The sequence below is a fragment of the Felis catus genome, chromosome D3 (genome assembly GCF_018350175.1).
Source record: "Felis catus isolate Fca126 chromosome D3, F.catus_Fca126_mat1.0, whole genome shotgun sequence".
Classification (NCBI taxonomy): Eukaryota; Metazoa; Chordata; class Mammalia; order Carnivora; family Felidae; genus Felis; species Felis catus.
In genome coordinates, this window is record NC_058379.1 from 10,892,921 (window position 1) to 10,912,084 (window position 19,164).

The following is a 19,164-nucleotide window of genomic DNA, read 5'->3' on the forward strand; positions in this document are numbered from 1 at the left end:
TCTCTTGTCCATTCTTCTGTCTGTCCACCTATCCATTTATTCATTTGCCAACCCTCCTATCTGTATCTACCCACCTACCCAGCCAGCCAGCCACCCATCCATAGATCCATCCATCCATCCATCCATCCAGATGTTCATTGAGCACCTACTTTGTTCTGGGTCCTGTCCTGGGGCCTTCTGAGCCAACAAGACTTTCCCAAGTTCCACTGTGGGGTACTACACAAGACGAAACAGAGCCTGTCACCGTCTGACCTTAGCCGGCTAGTCGACCCCAGCCCTCAGCGCCTCAGCTCTTGTAATGGGCGAAGGGGTCTGCCTCGCCTCTTTTGGGGGCTTTGTGCCCACACAGGCGGGACAGTGGAGGCTGGAAGCAATCCAGTGTTCTGGGCAGGTTTTCTTAAACTGAGCGCTATTTTAGTCGCAGTCTGGCCCCCAGGGAAGAATTGTGGGGCCCGGGGGCTGCTGGTATGCTGTTCCTTCCAGCCCTTCCTTGATATTCCGTCCCCTGTAAGATACATGTGTGCCCCTCCTGGCTGGAAATCGGGGGATGGGCCTGTGTCCCCGGCGGGCTTGGGGTGGGGTCCCCACTCTCCCCTGAATCTCACAGCCCCTGCTGTTTGCTCGGCTGGGTGGGACTCTGCGGAGGGAGCCGCATCGTGTCCTGAGGGGCACCGGGGGGGGGGGGGGTCTCAAGCTTCACCCTGACCTTGGGGATTCAATGAATTGCCTGAGGCCGCTGCCGGAGGCGCAGGGATGCCCGTGAGCAGCGTGGGTGCCCCTCTCCGACCTCGGGGAGCCCTGGCAGGCCTTCCTCGGTCTGTTTTCGTGCGCTGGCTTCCGCCCACGCTTTCCTCGGAAGACGGGTGTCGTGGTTTGAGTGACCTTCTCTTCAAGTCCGCCCCTTCCCCTACCCCGGAGATGGGTGTCCAGTCGGTGTAGCTTTGCCCACCCCCACCGGTAGGGGGCTCGCTGCTCTGCTCCCAGCTAAGTCATTGGGCTCCTGGCCTCGTCCGCCTCTCCGGCTGGTTCCGCCTCCAGTGGAGGCAGCCCTTGCCCCAGCTCTGGTTCGGCGCCCTTCCTCGCTTCCTGCTCGCTGCCTCCGGGCGCGCGAGCCCAGCTGCGCGCAGGGTCCTGGCCTCCGTGTCCTCGGGGCCCCGAGGTTACAGGGGTGAGGGTGCAGGGAACTCGCTGTTGAGAGCCGGGGCCGCGAGCGGGCGGGTGGGGTGGGGTGGGGTGGGGGAGGGGAGGGAGGCCGACTGCGATGGAGGAGGAGCCCAAAGGACCTTCAGTCCATAAATATATTGTTTTCTTTTTCAACGAAAAAGTCTGCAATTAGAAAAACGCCTGAGGGCGGGGCTTGGGGGGGGGGGAGGGCAGCTGGTTCTCAGTTCTGGCCCCTGGCCCCGACCATGGCCCCCTCCAGGGAGGGGGCCCACCCCGCCCTGGGGACCTGGTAGGGGACACGCGGGCAGCCGTCGCCTAGCAGGGGTGGCCAGGATAGTCGCGCGGAGACGCCGGAGAGGTCCAGATCCAGCCTCGCTGGCGGCCGACCCGTCCCCCACCTTGGGGCTTCGGCCCCTCGGCCCCTCAGGAACCGAAGGAACCGCCGGTCGGGCGCAGGCTCACCGGCAGACGCAAGAATAATATTTACAGTGAGACGCTGGATAAAACTCCAGCTCCCCCGGGGGTACCTACCCCCCACCCCCGCCCCGGGTAGGGGAGGCCGGCCGCGGAGAAAGGCCCTCACTCGGGCAGCCCGTTCTTCATGCCCAGCTGTTCCTTGAGGGCCCGCAGCTGGCCCAGACTGATGTTGCTGCCGCCACAGACGATGACCACGAGGGAGGACAGCGGGGCACGGAGCTTCCCCTCCGCTTGAAGCTTCTGAACCACGCGGCTGTACACGGCGGCCAGGGCCGCCCTGCAGGCGGGCTCCACCAGGATCTTCTCGTCATCTGCCAGAGGAGGGGGTGATGAGGGTGGGGCCTGGCTTCCACAGGGGGCAAGGGGACTGTTGGGTCCCTGGGAAAGACTCGGGGCTAGGAGTCTGGGCACCAAACCTCCCATCGCTATCCTAGTTGACCTTCGGAGCCCTGAGGCAGGGCTAGGTTTCACCCGGAGCGCTCCCACCGATGCATGTTAACTGCCCGAGCACTGTGTTGAGAAGGCTTGGGCCGTCGCTTGAGCAAGACCACCATGGGTGATTAGCCAAACTGACGGCTGGTACAGGAGGATGAAGTGCTCCCTTTCGTGTGTGTGTGTGTGTGTGTGCGGTGTCTGTCCTAGGCTGAACCCAGAAAGAGTCCAACCGCATCACAGACCCACTTCTGAAGCCAACCCTGGGGTTGGCTTTCCTTTTTCACCCTGGCTACCAGGAAGTTCCCTGCTATCATGGTTATCAGTCCTCTTCACTTGTGGCTCTGGCCTTTCTAGTTATACCGCTGCCTTGTATTATCTTTCATTAACGGGAAGTTCTAGCAAGGGGTGGGAGACAGAACTGTGAGGAAAATTTGTCGTGAATGGGATCTGTTAGGACACCAGTTAGTCCCTGAGCCAGCAGGGCTTGGAAGGACTTGGCACATACCCACAAACTTCTCAATGGCGGCCACAGCCTCCTGGTCCGAGATCACCTCAGAGAAAATGGGGTGTTCCTGAAACAGCTTCAGGGCCTGAGCCCCCACGGTCTTCACGCACAGGGCCTTGGCCACGCTGGGAGAGGTGGCGATGGAGAAGAAGGCCGGAACGGGGGAAAACAGGAGGGAGGAAGGCGGCAGAGATCGGGACAAGGAGGGATAGAAAGAGAAAAATGGATTTGAGAGGGAGGAGGGAAGTGGGGTCCACGGGCAGGGGCGCGGGGCATGCCCTCTGTGGCTGTAAAGCACTGAAAGGCCCCAGAGGCTCCCCGCCAGAGTGAGGTCTCATAAGACGTGGAGGCGTGAGTGGGGTAAATAGCCTATCCTGATCCACGCGGACGGAGAAGCCCCCTTGCGGTTCCCTGAAAGGACGCCACCTGCTCGACCCTCCCCTCAGCTGGGCACCACTCTGCCCGTCCAAGTCCCGCCCTGTCCTTCAGGGCTCAGGATTAAGGCCACCTCCTCCAAGGAGTCCCCCAGGGACTCCAGTGCCTGTGTCTCCGGACGGAACTCTCGAACGGTCGGTCCTCCCCCATAAACAGACATAGCGACCCCTTCTCGAGGGAGTCTGAGGTACCACCCGTTTTGTGCGCATTTTTAAATCCTCACGGCTGGGTTTGCCGTTCCACTGGTTCGATTCCGTGGAAGAGGAAACCCAGGCAGAGAGCACGCGGGTCACTGGCCCACGGTTATGTGTTCAGGGAGTGGTGGCATGGGCACCCGGAGCAGGATCCACGTAACCCTGGGACCTGCACGCGTAATCGGTGCCTTGTCTTTCTCCCCGCCCTCCCTGGAGTCATCGCCGGCCTTATTCCCAGCTCACGTCTCCCATGAGCACCTGCAGCCTGAACCACCTGAGCCCTGAGCCCTGGCACGTGACTCGTGGTAGGCACTCCGCCATTATTTCAATGCCTACGGCGTAGGATCAGAGGCCAACATGGTGGCTGCTGGGTACCAGGCTCAGGAATCCACAAGGAGGTCTCACCTGGACTCAGTCTTCCCTATCTGAGGTAGGGACCTGTCTACCCAATACCTATCCTAGCTGCACACGTGGAGACCCGATAGGAAGACATTTCCCAGCCTCCCCTGCAGTAGTTGTGGCCACGTGACTAAATGCTGGCCAGTAAGAGGTCAGTGGAAGTACTGTGTCTTTAAAGGCAGGGGGCATGGCTCTTCCTGGCCAGATGGACTGTGGGTGTGACAGTTGGCACTTAGGCAGCCCTTTTGGGCCGTAAGGCTACATTATGAGGATGAGGGAGAACAAACTCGAGGAACCTGGACCCCTGGCTTCAGGGAGCTCCCTGCCCCGAGACTGTGTACCTCTAGACATTTTTTTCACTTTACAGAGAGGAAGTAAAGTTCCATCTTGTTTAAGTCACTGTTACTTGGGCCTCCTGTGTAATGTGCCAAACCTAATCCTAATTACACACCATCTGTCAAAGGTTCGGGGCTGGAATATGAACTCCTTAGGAGCAGGGACTGTGTTTGTTCACCACCCTGTCCCCGGGATCAGCAATGCTTGCACCTGTTAGGGGCTCAGACTGGCCCCTGTTAGGGGCCAACCATTTGGCAGATTAACGAGGGGTGTAAAACCCTGTGGCAGGGGCCTCGGTCAGTGATTAACAGTGAACTCTTCACGTGAGGAAATGTGACGTTCCTCCTACAGAGTCACACAGACCTGGGCTCGGTCCCAGCAGACCCACTCTCTGGCCGTGTGACTCTGGGCAAGTGGAAAGCCTCAGTTTCCTCGTCTGTAAAATGGGACAGGTGGCGGGGCTCTGCCTCGCAGCGGGCACCGAGGTGGGCTTCCCAAGGCCTGCTGAACATCCACCAGAGGGGCCCCGCTGCTCACCTGGTAACCTGGGGCAGGGAGACGAGCTTGCCCGCGGTGGTGGCGGCGTGGAAGCTGTGGGCTCCGGCGGTCTCCATGGCGATGACGGGCACGTCCCCCCAGCCCACCTTCTGCAGCCCCTGGACCACTCCGCACAGCAGGCCCCCGCCACCCACCGACAGCGCGATGGCCCCCGGCTTTGCACTCAGCGTCTCCTTCAGTTCTTCCACGATGGAAGTGTGGCCTTCCCTGGAGAGTTAGGGACGGGGGTGGGGGTGGGGGGCGGGTCAGGGCTGGGCTCCCTGGAGACCCCACAGGGGCTGGGGGCGATCCTGGAGACGCTCGTCCTCAACCCAGGCGGCTGACGGGCTTTGGGCCAGTCGCCTCCTCCCCACCTCCACCCGGGTTTCCGGCTGCCCGCATCAGTCACCTGCCCACGAGAGCCCTCTGTCGCCCCCTGCACCGGGTGCCTTGGGGCTCCACATACCAGATGAGGGGGTCGTCAAAGGGAGGAATGTAGACCCAGCCTGGGTTGTTCTTTGCCAGGGCCTTGGCCAGCTCAAAGGCCTCATCCAACATCTGCAAGACCACAGGGGAAGTTGGAGAGGGTGAGGGGCTGGGGGGACCCTGCCCTGCCACCAGGTGCCGCCCCCCGTGGTCCCTGCCCCGGGTTGGTGCTCTGGGGAGGTTGGAGAGGGTGAGGGGCTGGGGGGACCCTGCCCTGCCACCAGGTGCCGCCCCCCGTGGTCCCTGCCCCGGGTTGGTGCTCTGGGGAGGTTGGAGAGGGGGAGGGGCTGGGGGGACCCTGCCCTGCCACCAGGTGCCCCCCCCCCGTGGTCCCCGCCCCCGGGTTGGTGCTCAGGGGAGGTTGGAGAGGGTGAGGGGCTGGGGGGACCCTGCCCTGCCACCAGTGGTCCCTGCCCCCCTCCGTGGTCCCCGCCCCCGGGTTGGTGCTCACCTCACCCACCACCTTGACCACGGCACCCTCATTCTTGAGCCGCTCGATGGTGAGGGCAGGTGTGGTGCTGGGCACGACGATGGTGGCAGGGATGCCCAGCTTCCTGGCGGCATAGGCGGCTGCCATGCCTGCGTTGCCCGCTGCCGGGGATGGGGTGGAGAGCGTGTCAGTGAAGGATGGCCTGGGAGCCCAGCTGGGACTGTCGTCCCCAGCCTCGGGGCTCCGAACACCCCCCCCTACGAGTGCCTTCCCGCCTCCCCCCCTGGAATTCTGAACGGCGGCTGCCGCAGGCGTTTGTAATGGCTCGTCGCTGGGGAAACCAGGGCCCAGAGAGGTAGAGCGCCCGGCCCTGGGCCACACAGGAGGAGGCACACCGCCACTGACCCGAGGAGCAGACGAAATGTTCACAGCCTTGCTCAGCCCACTGTGGAGACAAGGGGGGAGGGTCAGGCCCACGTCCCAGGCTGTCCCCGGGCTCTCCCCTCCCCCAGGGAGTAGGACTTTGTATTGCCCTTGCCTCTCCGCGGACATCGCCCCTCCCCAAAGGGCCTGGCTCAGGGAAGGGTGCGGGGGAAAGGCAAGCAAATGACGGCTCTGGGACGAGTCCACGGGCAGACCCTCCCGGGCGGGCACCGCCTCTTTGGGGGGAGTGCTAACCGCGGATGCGTCGTGGGACTGGCCCCCTCCCTCAGACGACGCGGAGCCCATCCCGCCCGTACCATCCTGCAGAGATGTCCGATGCCCCGGATCTTGAAGGAGCCTGAAGGTTGGACGCTGTCCATCTTGAGATAGACGCTGGTGCCCGCCACTTTGGACAGGGACATGCTGTCACGGACGGGGGTCCGCACGTGCAGGGGCTCTCCAGACGTCATTGCTGGGAGAAGGGAAGGAAACCCAGATGGTCGGGAGAGCCGGCCCCGGGGCCCTCGGCGCGCCTGCCAGTGAGCCCTGCCCTCCCGTCCCACGAGGCCGAGGGAAACGCCCACATGAGAAGCGTCCCGGACGCCTGGATTCCCATCTCAACTGAGCCACCTACTCACCAGGTGACATCAGACGAGCGATGCCCCCTCAGCTCCAGCTGCCTCGTCTGTAAAACGGGGGGGAAGCCCCCCCCCCCAGGGCACACTGTGCTGGGAAGCTGTGAACTCAGAAATAGCATTGGGACCTGGCACCTGTCAAGGGGCGTGACTCCGATGGTTTCGCAGGGGCGGATGCAGAGCGAGCTGCGAGACGGTTACGTGCTAAAGAAGGGGCAGGACGGCGGGTGTGTATAGTCTGTGCGAGGACACAGGGACACGCGCGCGCACACACACACACACACACACACACACAATCCATAGGCTTCTGCGGGCATAGAACATCGCAGGAAACACACAAGAAACTCGCTAGGGTGAGAAACGCTCTCTGGGGAGAGCCGGCACTCGGCCTCCCCTTTTGTGCTAGTTAACTATTTTGCTACGAAGAGGTATTGCCTCTTTATTTAAACACGTGTATTTTTTATACTAACCTTTGGAAAGCCCTGTACCCAACCAGGGAAAACTTATTATTATTATTATTATTTTAAATTTTTTTTAACGTTTATTTATTTTTGGGACACAGAGAGACAGAGCATGAACAGGGGAGGGGCAGAAAGAGAGGGAGACACAGAATCGGAAACAGGCTCCAGGCTCCAAGCCATCAGCCCAGAGCCTGACGCGGGGCTCGAACTCACGGACCGCGAGATCGTGACCTGGCTGAAGTCGGACGCTTAACCGACTGCGCCACCCAGGCGCCCCAATTATTATTATTTTATAATAATTACTATATTGTTTATTAATTGCTTCTGAAGCGATTACCATGTGCCAGGCACTATTTTAAACTTGACAGATATATATAGTTTAAGTTTACCTATTTATTTTGAGAGAGAGAGAGAACATGAGCAGGAGAGGGGCAGAGAGAGAGAAGGAGAGAGAGAATCCCAAGCAGGCTCTGGGCTGTCAGCCCAGAGCCCGATGCGGGGCTCAGTCTCATGAGCGGTGAGATCATGACCTGAGCCAAAATCAAGAGTCAGACGCTTAACCGACTGAGCCATCCGGGCGCCCCTAAGCTTTACCAATATCAATTCACTTATTCCTTTGACCCATCCTGGGAGGTGCCATCATTATCCCATTCTCCCGATGAGGACACAGGCTCGGATTGTGTTTCCCAGGATGGATGGTCCCTGCAAGCCCTTCCCATCCCTTCATGATGGGACACAGATGCTTTTCTCAGTGAGAGGTGGGCTCTGTGTTTCCTCCCCTTGAACCCTGGAGGAGGGGGGTGGTCGGTGGCCGCAGTTGGAAAAGACGCGATGCGATTTCCAAGCGGTGGTGTGCTTGTAAACGTTCAGCAATGGACTCTCCCAAGACAAAGCCCCGATTTGTAGCGGGCGCACTTCTGTTCTGTACGTAACCTTCTCCAAGGCCACTCTCGAGTTACCAACATGACGTCATTGCCTGTGGAGCTGGGAAGAGACGGCACAATCTGCTGGCTCCAGTGCAGCCCTGCTCCCCAGGCCAAGTCACAGAAGGGGACACAGCCTCCGCCTGGCCGTCTCTCTGGGGCAGCTCCCCTCTCGAAACCCGGCTGCCAGGATGGGAGTAAGCCCAGGCCGCATGCAGAGGCCACATGTAGGTGCCCTACCTGACAGCTGATGGCCAGACATGGCGGGGTGACCTTGAGATGTCACCCTGCAGCCATCTGAGAGACCCCAGTGCGAACTGCCCCGATAAGCCCCAGGGCCGTGACAGACAATACGATGAACGCTGTTGACCTTGGGGCGGTTGGTCACACAGCAACAGGGACCGGAATATTAATGTGACTTGCCCAAGGCCACACAGCTAGTTAGTGGGGGAGGCAGGACTGGATGAGACAGTCTAGCACCTGTGGGTGCGGCTCAGGGCTCCCCTTCTGCACGGGCTCTGGGTGATCGAGAAGCTGAAGTGGCCCAGAGTCTGGCCACCACACATGTCCTTTCTCCTCCTGGAGTCTCCCCAACTCGGGCTGAGCCAGAACTGATCAGCGGGTGGTTGCGTGGGGAGCCTGTCTGGCCCTCCCCATGTCCTTCTCCGTCCCACACAAGGCTGGCTGCCCCTCCCCGCCCACCCCTGCCCCATTTCCAGTGACCCACCCGGTGCAGCCTGCCCTGGCCACGGCCTCCAGCTCAGGCCTCTGGCTCCCAGAGAGGGCCATATATGCCTGGCTCAGAAGAAAAGCGAGGGATGGGGTTCCTGACCACCTCCCCAGCCTTAGCTCCCCCACATACGGACAACTGATGTCTGTGTGAATTAACTAACATCCAGGGCCTGGGAGCGGGAGGCCCTGAACGGATACCACTTCTCCCCTAGGTCTCCTGAACAAAAGCTGGAGACTGGATGCACCCCATTACAGAAGCGTCCCCATATCTATTTGATTATTACCCTCCTGGAGGTTATTCCTGAAACAACGGCACCCGCCCTTCTGGCTGACGGGACCCCGTGTGCGTGTGGCCAATCTCTGGCCTCAGGGAGCTCTCCGGGTTGGCAGTGGGGGGCATACCCCCAAGACTGCTTTCGGGCGGATTTGGGAAGCCTCTGCCCCCACCTGGGTCTGGTTGCACCACGGATGCCTTCAGATGAGGGGCAGGGACCCCCTATGGGCACTGCTCCCTCCAGCACAACATCCTGGGTGGGGGGTGCCAAACACGGAGGAGGGAGGGGGCTGGAAGCTGCTGTCTATGTGTCCCCTCTCGCTCAGAAGTCACTCCCCCTCGGGGCGCCTGGGCGGCTCAGTCGGCTGAGCATCATGACTTCGGCTCAGGTCATGATCTCCCAGTTCGTGGGTTCAAGCCCTGCGTCTGTGCTGACAGCTCAGAGCCTGGACCCCGCTTCGGATTCTGTGTCTCCCTCTCTCTCTGCCCGTAACCCACTTGCATTCCGTCTCTCAAAAATAAATTAAGAAGAAGGAGAAGAAGAAGTCACTCCCCCTCTCATAGCAAGAGCTCAATAAAAACGAACTCTCATTTTGAGTGTACTATCTCACCCTTCCCACTGCCTGATGAGGAAGGGTCCGTCATGACCCCCATTTTAGAGAAGAGACCACTGAGGCCCAGAGCTAGATGCCAACGCAGCCGGTCTGGCTTCAGAGCATGGGTTTTTACGCTCCACGGACTCTACCTCCTCGCCTTGGCCTGGAACCTGCCCCCTCGCTGGGCCGCAGGCACTCCAGTCTGGGGTGGGGCTGAGGAGGGGTACTTACCTGGCCAAGGCGGCTGGACAGAGCGAGCAAGCCGGGAAGGGACGGCCAGGAGGTGATCTAGATGGATGGACTGGGTAGATGGGCCTCGGACAGATGGAGGCTAGCGGGGCAGGTAGAGGGTCTCCCGATTTGTCCCGGGGACTACTCGTCTGGGCCTTCGGTCCCAGGCTTTATTCCCCGGGCGCCTCCCGGCAGCCAATGGAGCCCCGGGGCTGGCCACGCCCCCCGCCAGGCCCCGCCCCTGGCCGCTGGCCCGGGGGCTTCCGGGAGGGGAGGGGGAAGCTGGCCGGGCTTGTCCTGCCTTGTGGCTCCCTCGGGTCTCTGTCCTCGGTGGCCACCTCCCTTCCCCACCCCCCCACCCCCCCCCAGGGCCTGCAGGAGGATGGCGTGAGACGGTGCACTTAGTCACTAGCAGGTGCTTGGCACCTAGTGGGCCCCCAGGGGAAAGTGGGTACTGTCACTACCCTCATTTGACGACAAGGGAAGCGGAGACCCACGTGGTGACAGAGATGAGCCGGCCCCGGACCCCAGTGGGCTGCAGTGTGAGCACAGGTCTCCGTTGCCTTCCTCTGGCGCTCTCGGTGACGCTTTCGTCTCGAAGGGGCAGATGGCCTTCTGGGGACCACCCTGGCGGGTCGGGGTTCAAGTCCTGGCTCTGCCGGTTACTAGCTGTGTTGCCCTGGGCAGGTCCGTTTGCCTCCTGGAGCCTCCCTCTGCTCATCCGGAAGGTGGGGGGCGGGGGGGGGTGGTGAAAATGGAACCTCCTTCCACGGATTGGATTAGATGACCCAATAACGTGTGGACCTGCTCACTCCCTGCCCCCTGCCGAGCCTCCTGTCTGTCTGTCTCTGGCCGTGGGCAGGGGTCCGTAAGCCCCCAGGGGTGCTGCGCGCACACACGTCCGGCTCCTTTGGTCTTTTCCGGCCCCTTCAACAAAGCCCTCTTGTCCCGCTGGCCAGGACAAGAATAGCAATGAGACGGAGGGCCGCGAGGGCACAGACAGCCCGCCCAGCCGTCCCTCTCGCGGGGTGCAGCAGGACTGAAGACGCGTGGGCATCGCGAAGCTCCCACGCGGTAGGCACAGCCTCCCTGTGTGCCTCTGAGCGTATACAGCCCGCACTCACGACGCCCAAGCCGCTGCCTGCGGCCGATCCCGTTCCGAGTGTGGCCGTGTGGGGTCTCGCTTAACTCTGGAACCGCCAGGCGAGTGGGCATGTTGAGCCCCCTGTCGCAGGTGAGCAGACAGGCTCAGGAAGTCGAAGTTCTCGGCAGACGCAGGACTGGGGGGTGGGGGAGGGCGGCCGGGAGCTGCCGGGGGTGGGGCAAGTCGAGTCTGTCTTTCCTGAGACTTCTGCCCCGTTGTTTTGTTCGCTTCAGCAAGGATGTGTCACTGCTGTGATTTGAAAACCACCCCGTTAAGACAGCCAACCGTGTGAGCGCCTGAAAGAGGACCAAAGGCCACACGTACACTCCTGTTGTGGACACCCGCCACTTGTTCCCCTGTGCCCCCTCCCTGGAAAGTCTTGGGGGAGGAGGGGCAGCCGTCCCTGTGCAGACCTCAGCGGGATCAGTTCGGGCCTGTGACTCTCCCGTCCCGAGGTGTGGCAGCCTTCATACAGCAAGTGAGTCACTTTTCTGACGGGCCCAGGTTCAAATCCAACTTTGGTCATCGACTTGCTGTGTGACCTTGGACGAGTTACTTAACCTCTCTGTGCCTCAGTTGTTTTTTTTTCTTTTTTTTAACTGATAATAGTGTCCGCTTTGTAGATTTGTTACGAGGATTGAAACCGAACTGGCGTAAAGTTATAAGGATAGTGTTTGGCGAGTGGTGGACCCTTGAGAGATGATGGTCATCCTTATTCTCTGGTACCCAGGAAGGCGTTTGAGTTCTTAGCTCTGGCTGATGGGGAACAAGGGCTCTTCTCTTCCATCTAGTCCTCCTTTGAAAGGGCTTCAGAAGTAGGGGCAGAAAGTGCAACCCACCCTCTCCCATTTAGCAGATGGGCAAACTGAGGCCTGGATCTATCCAACGTCGGAAGGCCAGGGGGCAGCGCAGTCCCGGTCCCGGGAGGAGGGATGGGAGTCTGGCTGGGGAACCTTGGGCAAGCTGCCTCCCTCTCCTGGGCCTGCTGCTTCCATTACATCACACCTTTTCCAGAAGCGTCCCGAGGGTGGCCAAATCAGCGTGTCCTTGGCCGCGGGAGGCGGGGGTTCTGACGATTGTTTTCACAGCTCAGAGAGGAACGGGCAGCTCCCCTCTCTGTTTGCCCGCCCTGGCTGGAGCCTCCGGCCCTGGAGTCTGCTGATTGGTTAAGGTCTCTGGCTCCCCAGCCCGTCAGACCTGGGTTGAAACTGACACCCGGGTGTGACCTCAGAGAAGTCGCTTAACTTCCCTGAGCCTCAGTTTCTTGCCCCCAGAAATGGGGACGATGATACCTCCCGGGTCTGGGTATCGCAGCCTAGGGCCGGGCACAGAGTAAGGGGTCCGAAAATGGTAGCTGCCGTTCTGATCGTCTTCGATCTCGTTATCGTAATCCAGGACCTTCCCACACTTGCTGGGCCCCTGGCCCTGAATCTCCCTTCCTCGTTCATGTTCCCTCCCCAGCCAGTCGTGGGTTAGTGCCTCTTTGGGATTCTGCAGCCTGGCGGCCCCTGGAGTCTCTCCCTGGAAGCTCATAAGCAGCCTTAGGGCAGGTTTGTACGGACCCCTTCCCCGCTGGATTCCCCTCTGTATCCTCTATCCGCTCAACATCCTGTCGGGCACAGGACAGCCCCCCACCAAAGAAACACAAAGGGTTATCTGGCCCCAGATATCAGTAGTGCCAAGGTTAAGGGAACCTGCGTAAGGGTAATATGGAATGAGACCCATACCTCCCTCATTCTACCTTCTCTACTTCTATTAATATGACCAGGAGAAATGAATTAATCCCACCTGGGTGACATGTGCTTTATCTTAAAAAGCTGTTGTTCTGTATCCAACTGCTTCCCAATCGACCTCCAGAGAAGTTAAACGATTTTTTTTTTTCTTGGTGAAATTAACCCAATCAGATAAGGCCTATCTTGTTTTGGACGTGATGCACTTAACCTCTGTGATTTCTACTGTGGGGCTTGGCGTTCAGTCCTCTTCATGTTCATTCGCCTGGCTTCAGTCCATCATTTGATTCGATTGAGACTTTGTGACCCCTCCTTCGGTCATTGGACAGAGCCGTCTGTAGGGACGCCTCCCGGCTTTGCGTCATCCGAAAATGTGACAACAGTCTCTTGGTGGGCCTTTATGGCTAAAACTGGCCGCGACCAAGGTCAGGACCCCAGGGCCACACTGGGCCTCCCCCTTGGGCTTATCATCACCCATCAATCAACATGTGATGGGTGGAGTTGGCTAGGTCCAGGTGGCCTCTGAGGGATTTTGTCCAAAGTTCATAGAAAAATCAAGATATTTGCAGCAGGATTAAATCTCAGACCACACACTCCATGTGCAACAAATGGAGACTTCTTTATTTTCCCTTAACCCTGCTTAATTTTTAATTTTAATTATTTTTTAAATGTTTATTTTATTTATTTTTGAGAGAGAGAGAGAGACAGAGTGTGAGCGGGGAAGGGGCAGAGAGAGAGAGGGAGACACAGAATCTGAAGCAGGCTCCAGGCTCTGAGCTGTCAGCACAGAGCCCGATGCGGGGCTCGAACCCACGAACCGTGAGATAATGACCTGGGCCCAAGTCGGACGCTTAACCGACGGAGCCACCCAGGCGCCCCAAGGCTAATTTTTATTTATTTCATGCAGATAATTAGCTGGAGGCAGTGAGGGGTTTCTCCTGCTCACCAGAGACAGCAGGGACATTCAGGGGCCAAGGCGGTACAAGGTGGGGTGCTGGGTGGTTCTCAGCTGTCTGCCCCCTGACCCCAGCTCGCCTGGGGGCCCTTCCTCCTTCCCAGCCACGTGGGTCCTTGTCCTATAGTCCGGGGCCCATGGCAACTGTTCCAGAGAATGCTTGGAAACTCAAGGTGTCTTCCCCGAGTTGTGGCCACTGCCACAAACCCTCTCTCTTATTTTGTTGTTCCCTCCTTTCCCAGAGGCAAAGAGCACCCCCTGCTTGTAGGACGCCCCCCCCCCCTCCGCCTCCCCCAGCAGTGGAGCTGGGGAGTAGGTTCCTTCCAACTCTCAACTTTGCGGGACATTCGTGAGCCAAGCTTTGGTAGCTTGCAACTGTCCACCGAGGGAGTGGTGACACCACGGACATCAGCCGATGCCATCAATCAGGACTCTTCTTCCTTGCTTGCTTGCTTGCTTTCTCCATGTGTCTGTCTCTGTCTCTCTCTCCTCCCCGGGGAGGGAAGTAACGGGGAGGGAGTGATAAGTTCATAAGCTCAAAAGATTATTCCTCCCTCACACACGCCTCACCGCATGCATTTTCCCGGCCATGCAGACAAATGCTGATGATCCCGGATAGCTCCCGTTCGTTCGCTGCCCCTCCAGCTTCTTCTCTGTCATCCGCTAGCTTCTCGACATCTCTGTCCCAGGGTTGGGCCTGTTTCTGTCTTCGCTGTGAAACACAGGACTTCTGTGACAGAAGCTCTATGTTAACGGGAGCAAAAACAGCCCCATTATGTAAGCCCTCTCGGAGGAGAAGCTTTCTGCACAGAATCTGCTTGTAAGGGGTATTGTTTATTTCCTGCTACTTTTGTAGGTCTGGGGGTAGGGACTTGGAAAAGCCCCTTTTTTTATTTTAGAACAGGTTTAGACGGACCGAAAAGGAACTCTAAAACTGCGTAGATAGTGCAGGGACTTCCCGGTGTCCCCTGTTATTAACGACTTACATTACTGTGGTACATGTGTCACAGTTACGGATCCAGGACGGGCGCGTGGGGGGCTCAGTCGGCTGGGCGTCCGACTTCGGCTCGGGTCATGATCTCGCGGTTCGCGAGTTCGAGCCCCGCGTCGGGCTCTGTGCTGACAGCTCGGAGCCTGGAGCCTGCTTCGGATTCTGTGTCTCCCTCTCTCTCTGCCCCTCCCCTGCTCATGCTCTGTCTCTCAATAATAAATAAACATTAAAAAATTTAATAATAAAAAAAAGACAGCAATGTTGAGGGGTACCTGGGTGGCTCAGTCAGTTAAGCGTCTGACTTCGGCTCAGGTCATGACCTCAGTTCACGAGTTCGAGCCCCGCATCGGGCTCTGTGCTGACAGCTCAGAGGCTGGAACCTGCTTCCAATTCTGTGTCTCCCCCCTCTCTCTGCCCCTCCCCTGTTCATGCTCTGTCTCTCTCTGTCTCATAAATAAAAATGTTAAAAAAAATTAAAAAAAATAAAAAAAAACAGTTATTGAACTGATATTGATACCCTGTTACTCCCTGAAATCTGTGCTCTATTCAGACCTCCTGGTTCTTTCCTAACGTCCTTCCTTTGCCCCGCAGTCCCATCCAGGGGCGCGCACTATGTTTTGTCCTTCTGTCTCCTTAAGTCCCTCTTGGCTGTGACATTCCCCAGACTTTTCCTTGCTTTCCATGCCCTTGGCAGTTTCAAATAATACCGGCCGTGGATTTTGTGTTGTGTTTTGTTTTGTTCTCATGAGTAGGATGGGGTTCGGGGATCCGGGGAGGAAGACCGTGGAGGTGAGGCGGTCCTCTCAGCGTTCTCGCATCACGAGAAGGCCCTGTCAAGTACGGACGTGACTTATCACTGCCGATACTAACCTTCACTGCCCGGTTGAACTGGTCTTTGTCAGGTGTCTTCGTGTGAAGTTCCCTCTTTTTTCTGAGTGTGGGTTTTTTTTGTTTTGTTTTGTTTTTTGTTTTTTTTTTAGGAGAGTCAGAGAGCGAATGGGAGAGGGAGAGAGAAAATCTTAGGCAGGCTCCGTGCCCAGTACAGGGCCTGACACCGGGCTCGATCCCACGACCCTGCGATCATGACCTGAGCTGAAGTCAAGAGCTGGGCGCTCACCAACTGAGCCACCCAGGTGCCCCATGTGTGGGATTTTTAAAAGTTGTGTCCATCTGAAATGAAAAAAAAAAAGTTGCATCCATTTGTATGCCACACGGACTGAGTGTTTGTTTTGGGGACTTACGTCCCTGTTGGGTCGTTGTCTTTCTGTCTGCGGGCCACTCAAATCTGGCTTGGGGCGAGGGCATCGTTGCGCAAAGCCTAAGGATTTCCTGATGCTCCTTGCTTTCCTGGTGACAGTGATATGTCTCATGTTGGGTCCGCACTGTCTCTTAGATTCTTCAGAATTTTGCTGCCCAATCCAGTCGCCGGTGGCCACTCGCAGTATTTGGGTTTAATGAAGATCGAACAAGACTTACAGTTCAGCTCCCGAGTTGTGCAGACACATCTCACGCGGCCAGCAGCCGTAGGTGGTGATGAGGGGCTAACACATTGGACAGTGCAGGTGACGGGACATTTCCATCCCCGGTTTCATTACGGCCCCTGTGTCTCCTCACCCCTCTCCTCCCTCGTCCCCAGTTCCCAGGTCCCCCAAGGACAACCAACGTGATCGGCGTTGTTCTCCACGAGCCTACAGGTATTTACGCAACCGCAGGCTGGTGTCTGACGCACTTTGGGTCACGGTTCTTCGTAAAAAGAAAAGAAGCTCTTATCCACCGGACGTATATATGTTCTCCTCTTCTCACTTACAATGCGTTGTGACTGTCTCTTCGGGCCAATAGAGTTGCAGCTAATTTATTCTCTGCGATGACTGCATAAAATTGCGTGCTGAGAGCGTATTACGACTTAACAACCATTTCCGGATTCAAGGGCGTCCAAGCTTCCAGCTTTTTGTTTCTTTGTTTGCTGTTCCGAACAGGATTCTAAGAAACCTTCTCATACTCATATCCCTACCCTCTGGCACTTTTCACTTTGGAGAGTAAACCTCTTAAATTAATGTGTCTTGGTCAAAGGAATGGGTATGGATTAAATTGTAATCGGTATCGGCAGATCTATTTTCCGAAAGGCTGTAGCAATTTCTGGTCGCCCCAGCCACGTACGAGAGAGCCCATTTTCCCTCATGCTCACCAGCCCTGGTTGTTGTCCTTTTCATGCTGTTGAAGAGTTTTTGCCAACCCCATTGGTTTTTTTTCCCCCTAAGTTTATTTATTTTTGAGAGAGAGGGGGAGGGAGGGAGAGAGAGAGAGTGGGAAAGGGTCAGAGCGAGAGGGAGAGAGAGGGAATCCCAAGCAGGTTCCACGCTGCTAGCCTAAGCCAATCAGGACCCCCCCCCCCCCGCAAAAGCTTTTTTTAATTTTATTTTATTTTTTTATTTTTTCTTAAATTTTTTTTTCAATGTTTATTTATTTTTGGGACAGAGAGAGACAGAGCATGAACGGGAGAGGGGCAGAGAGAGAAGGAGACACAGAATCGGAAACAGGCTCCAGGCTCCGAGCCATCAGCCCAGAGCCCGACGTGGGGCTCGAACTCACGGACCGCGAGATCGTGACCTGGCTGAAGTCGGACACCTAACCGACTGCGCCACCCAGGCGCCCCTGACTCCTTCTTTTCAAGGGTGAGAGAGAGAGGGAGAGTTCCGGTGTGCGAGGGTCTCAAACTCAGAGATCTCAGGGGCCGGGCGGGGGCCTGTTGGGTGTTGAGGATGCCACAGGGAGGGGTGGCAGGTGGAGAGCCACATATACTGTGTTAGAGGACGTGCTGCTGGGTTAGCTCCAGTCAGCGGAAATGCGGCCCCCGGGTTTGAGACCCTCTCTGCGCTAGAAGGATTTAGCGTCTTGGCGAGAGTCGAGGGATCCGAGACCTCAGCTGAGATGCCGTGTTGCATCGGACATCAGAAGACCCGGGTCCGCATCCCAGCTGGGTTTCTCGTGGGCTAGGCTAGCCCTGGTTGGTGCAATGCTGCCCCCGCGGCCTGGAAAGTGAATGACACAGAGTCCGGGGTTAAACGGGAATCGGGAGGGCCAGTCTCCTGTGTCCGAGGTTCCATCCCTCCTCGCCCTGGCGACAGCTGGGGTGAAGCTGGTAAGAGGAAGCTTAATGAATAACCCGGGGGACTGGCCACCGTGAGTGTTTGGCGGCTGTGGGCGTCAGGGACAGGGGCTGGCTGACGAACGTAGCTCTGGGCTCCGGGAGGGCACGGGTCAGTGACCCGGGCCACCCCTCCAGTCTTATCTGCCCTCTGATGCAGCCATCCTGGCGTCCCCACTTGGTGCCCTTCTAAGACAGGTGCTCTGGAGCCCGGCCCCTCGGCTTCTGAGCTCTGGCTCTGCCAGTGCTGTGTGACTTCGGGACAGCGGCTTGACCTTTCTGAGCTCGGTCTGGATGCTGACACACAACGAGAATTCCGTGATCCGACGACGTCGTGTCGCCACCCTTCCCAACCTCGCATGCCTCCACTGTCTGCTGTTCTAAATGTTTTACATGTCTTAACTCGCGTGATCCTCCCTGAAACTCCACCAGAGAGGTTGTGTTCTAGCCCCCTCTTACAGTTGAAGGAACAAAGCACAGAGAGGCTGAGGGACTGACCCGAGTTTGCACAGCGAGGAAGTGGCAGAGCTGGTGTTTGTGCCAGAGGCTGGTTCCGTGGTCTGCGTTCCAGAAGCCGCTGCCATGGCTCCCACTCACTATTCAAACAAACAAAACACAAAACAAAACCTTAAGAACATCGTAAAGAAGAGAAAATACGTGTATAGTATTAAAAAACCCACATATAAGTGGACCTGCGCCGTTCACATCCGTGTGGTTCGAGGGCTATCATGCTTCTTGTTCAAGTCTAAGCTGTTTGCTAAGGCCCCACTCCTCCAGGAAGCCCTCCCTGATTCTCCCCCACCCCCAGCTGCCCTATGCGGACCTTCTGCTCTCTGAATTGGATGTCTTCCCCTCCCCTCCAGGCCAGAGGCCACCTCGGGGCACGAACTGGGTTTTGCCACCTCTGCGTTCCCAGTGCCCCGTCCAGGACAGGACATATGACGAGGACGGGTACATGTTTCGTGGGAGGATGGCCAGGAAGCTGCCAGAACCCTCATCAAGGGTCATGGCCAAGCAGCTCAACTTGACCGCGAGCAGCCAGGAGTTAATCATCAAGCCTGGGGAGGTCACACGTAGTCCTAGGAGGGCAAAGAACATCTCGGCTGCCAGGTCCTTCCTGGAGCTCACCTCCCATTTTGTATATAGGGAAACTGAGGCTCAGAGATGGATATGACTAGCTCGGTTTCACCCAGCGAGATGGTGACAAGATGTAAATTTGCTCGTGTTATTCCTCTGCCTATAGTCTTCTATGGGTCCCCAGTACCCCTGGGTAAGTTCCAGATTCTGGAGTGGCATAGGCATCCTGCAGACTGTGGTTCCTGCCCACATCTCCAGCCCCAAACCTGCCATCCTCCAAGAAATTTCCCAGCTCCTCGGGGCCAGGTGAGGTACCTGCTCTGGGCGTCCACAGCCCTCCCCCACCTCTGCCTGATAGCATCTGATAGACACCGATGGTAACTGCTCTCTGGTGGCCCCTTGGGGCTTCATGAGGGCAGGGGACTTGCTGTGTCCTTTGGGGCTAAAGT

At 57.8% G+C, this 19,164-nt stretch overlaps 1 protein-coding gene across 1 annotated transcript; it reads right to left on the reverse strand.

The window, feature by feature from the left end:
- Positions 1-1,284: 1,284 nt before the first annotated feature.
- SDS (serine dehydratase) lies at positions 1,285-9,865 on the reverse strand. The gene is made up of 8 exons (XM_003994691.5): positions 9,674-9,865; positions 6,139-6,293; positions 5,804-5,843; positions 5,420-5,559; positions 4,949-5,040; positions 4,483-4,710; positions 2,582-2,706; positions 1,285-1,952 (listed from the first exon to the last, which is right to left on the reverse strand). The coding sequence occupies exons 2-8, from the start codon at positions 6,289-6,291 to the stop codon at positions 1,744-1,746; spliced, it is 987 nt and encodes a 328-aa protein (XP_003994740.2). The 5' UTR covers positions 6,292-6,293; positions 9,674-9,865; the 3' UTR covers positions 1,285-1,743.
- Positions 9,866-19,164: the final 9,299 nt, after the last annotated feature.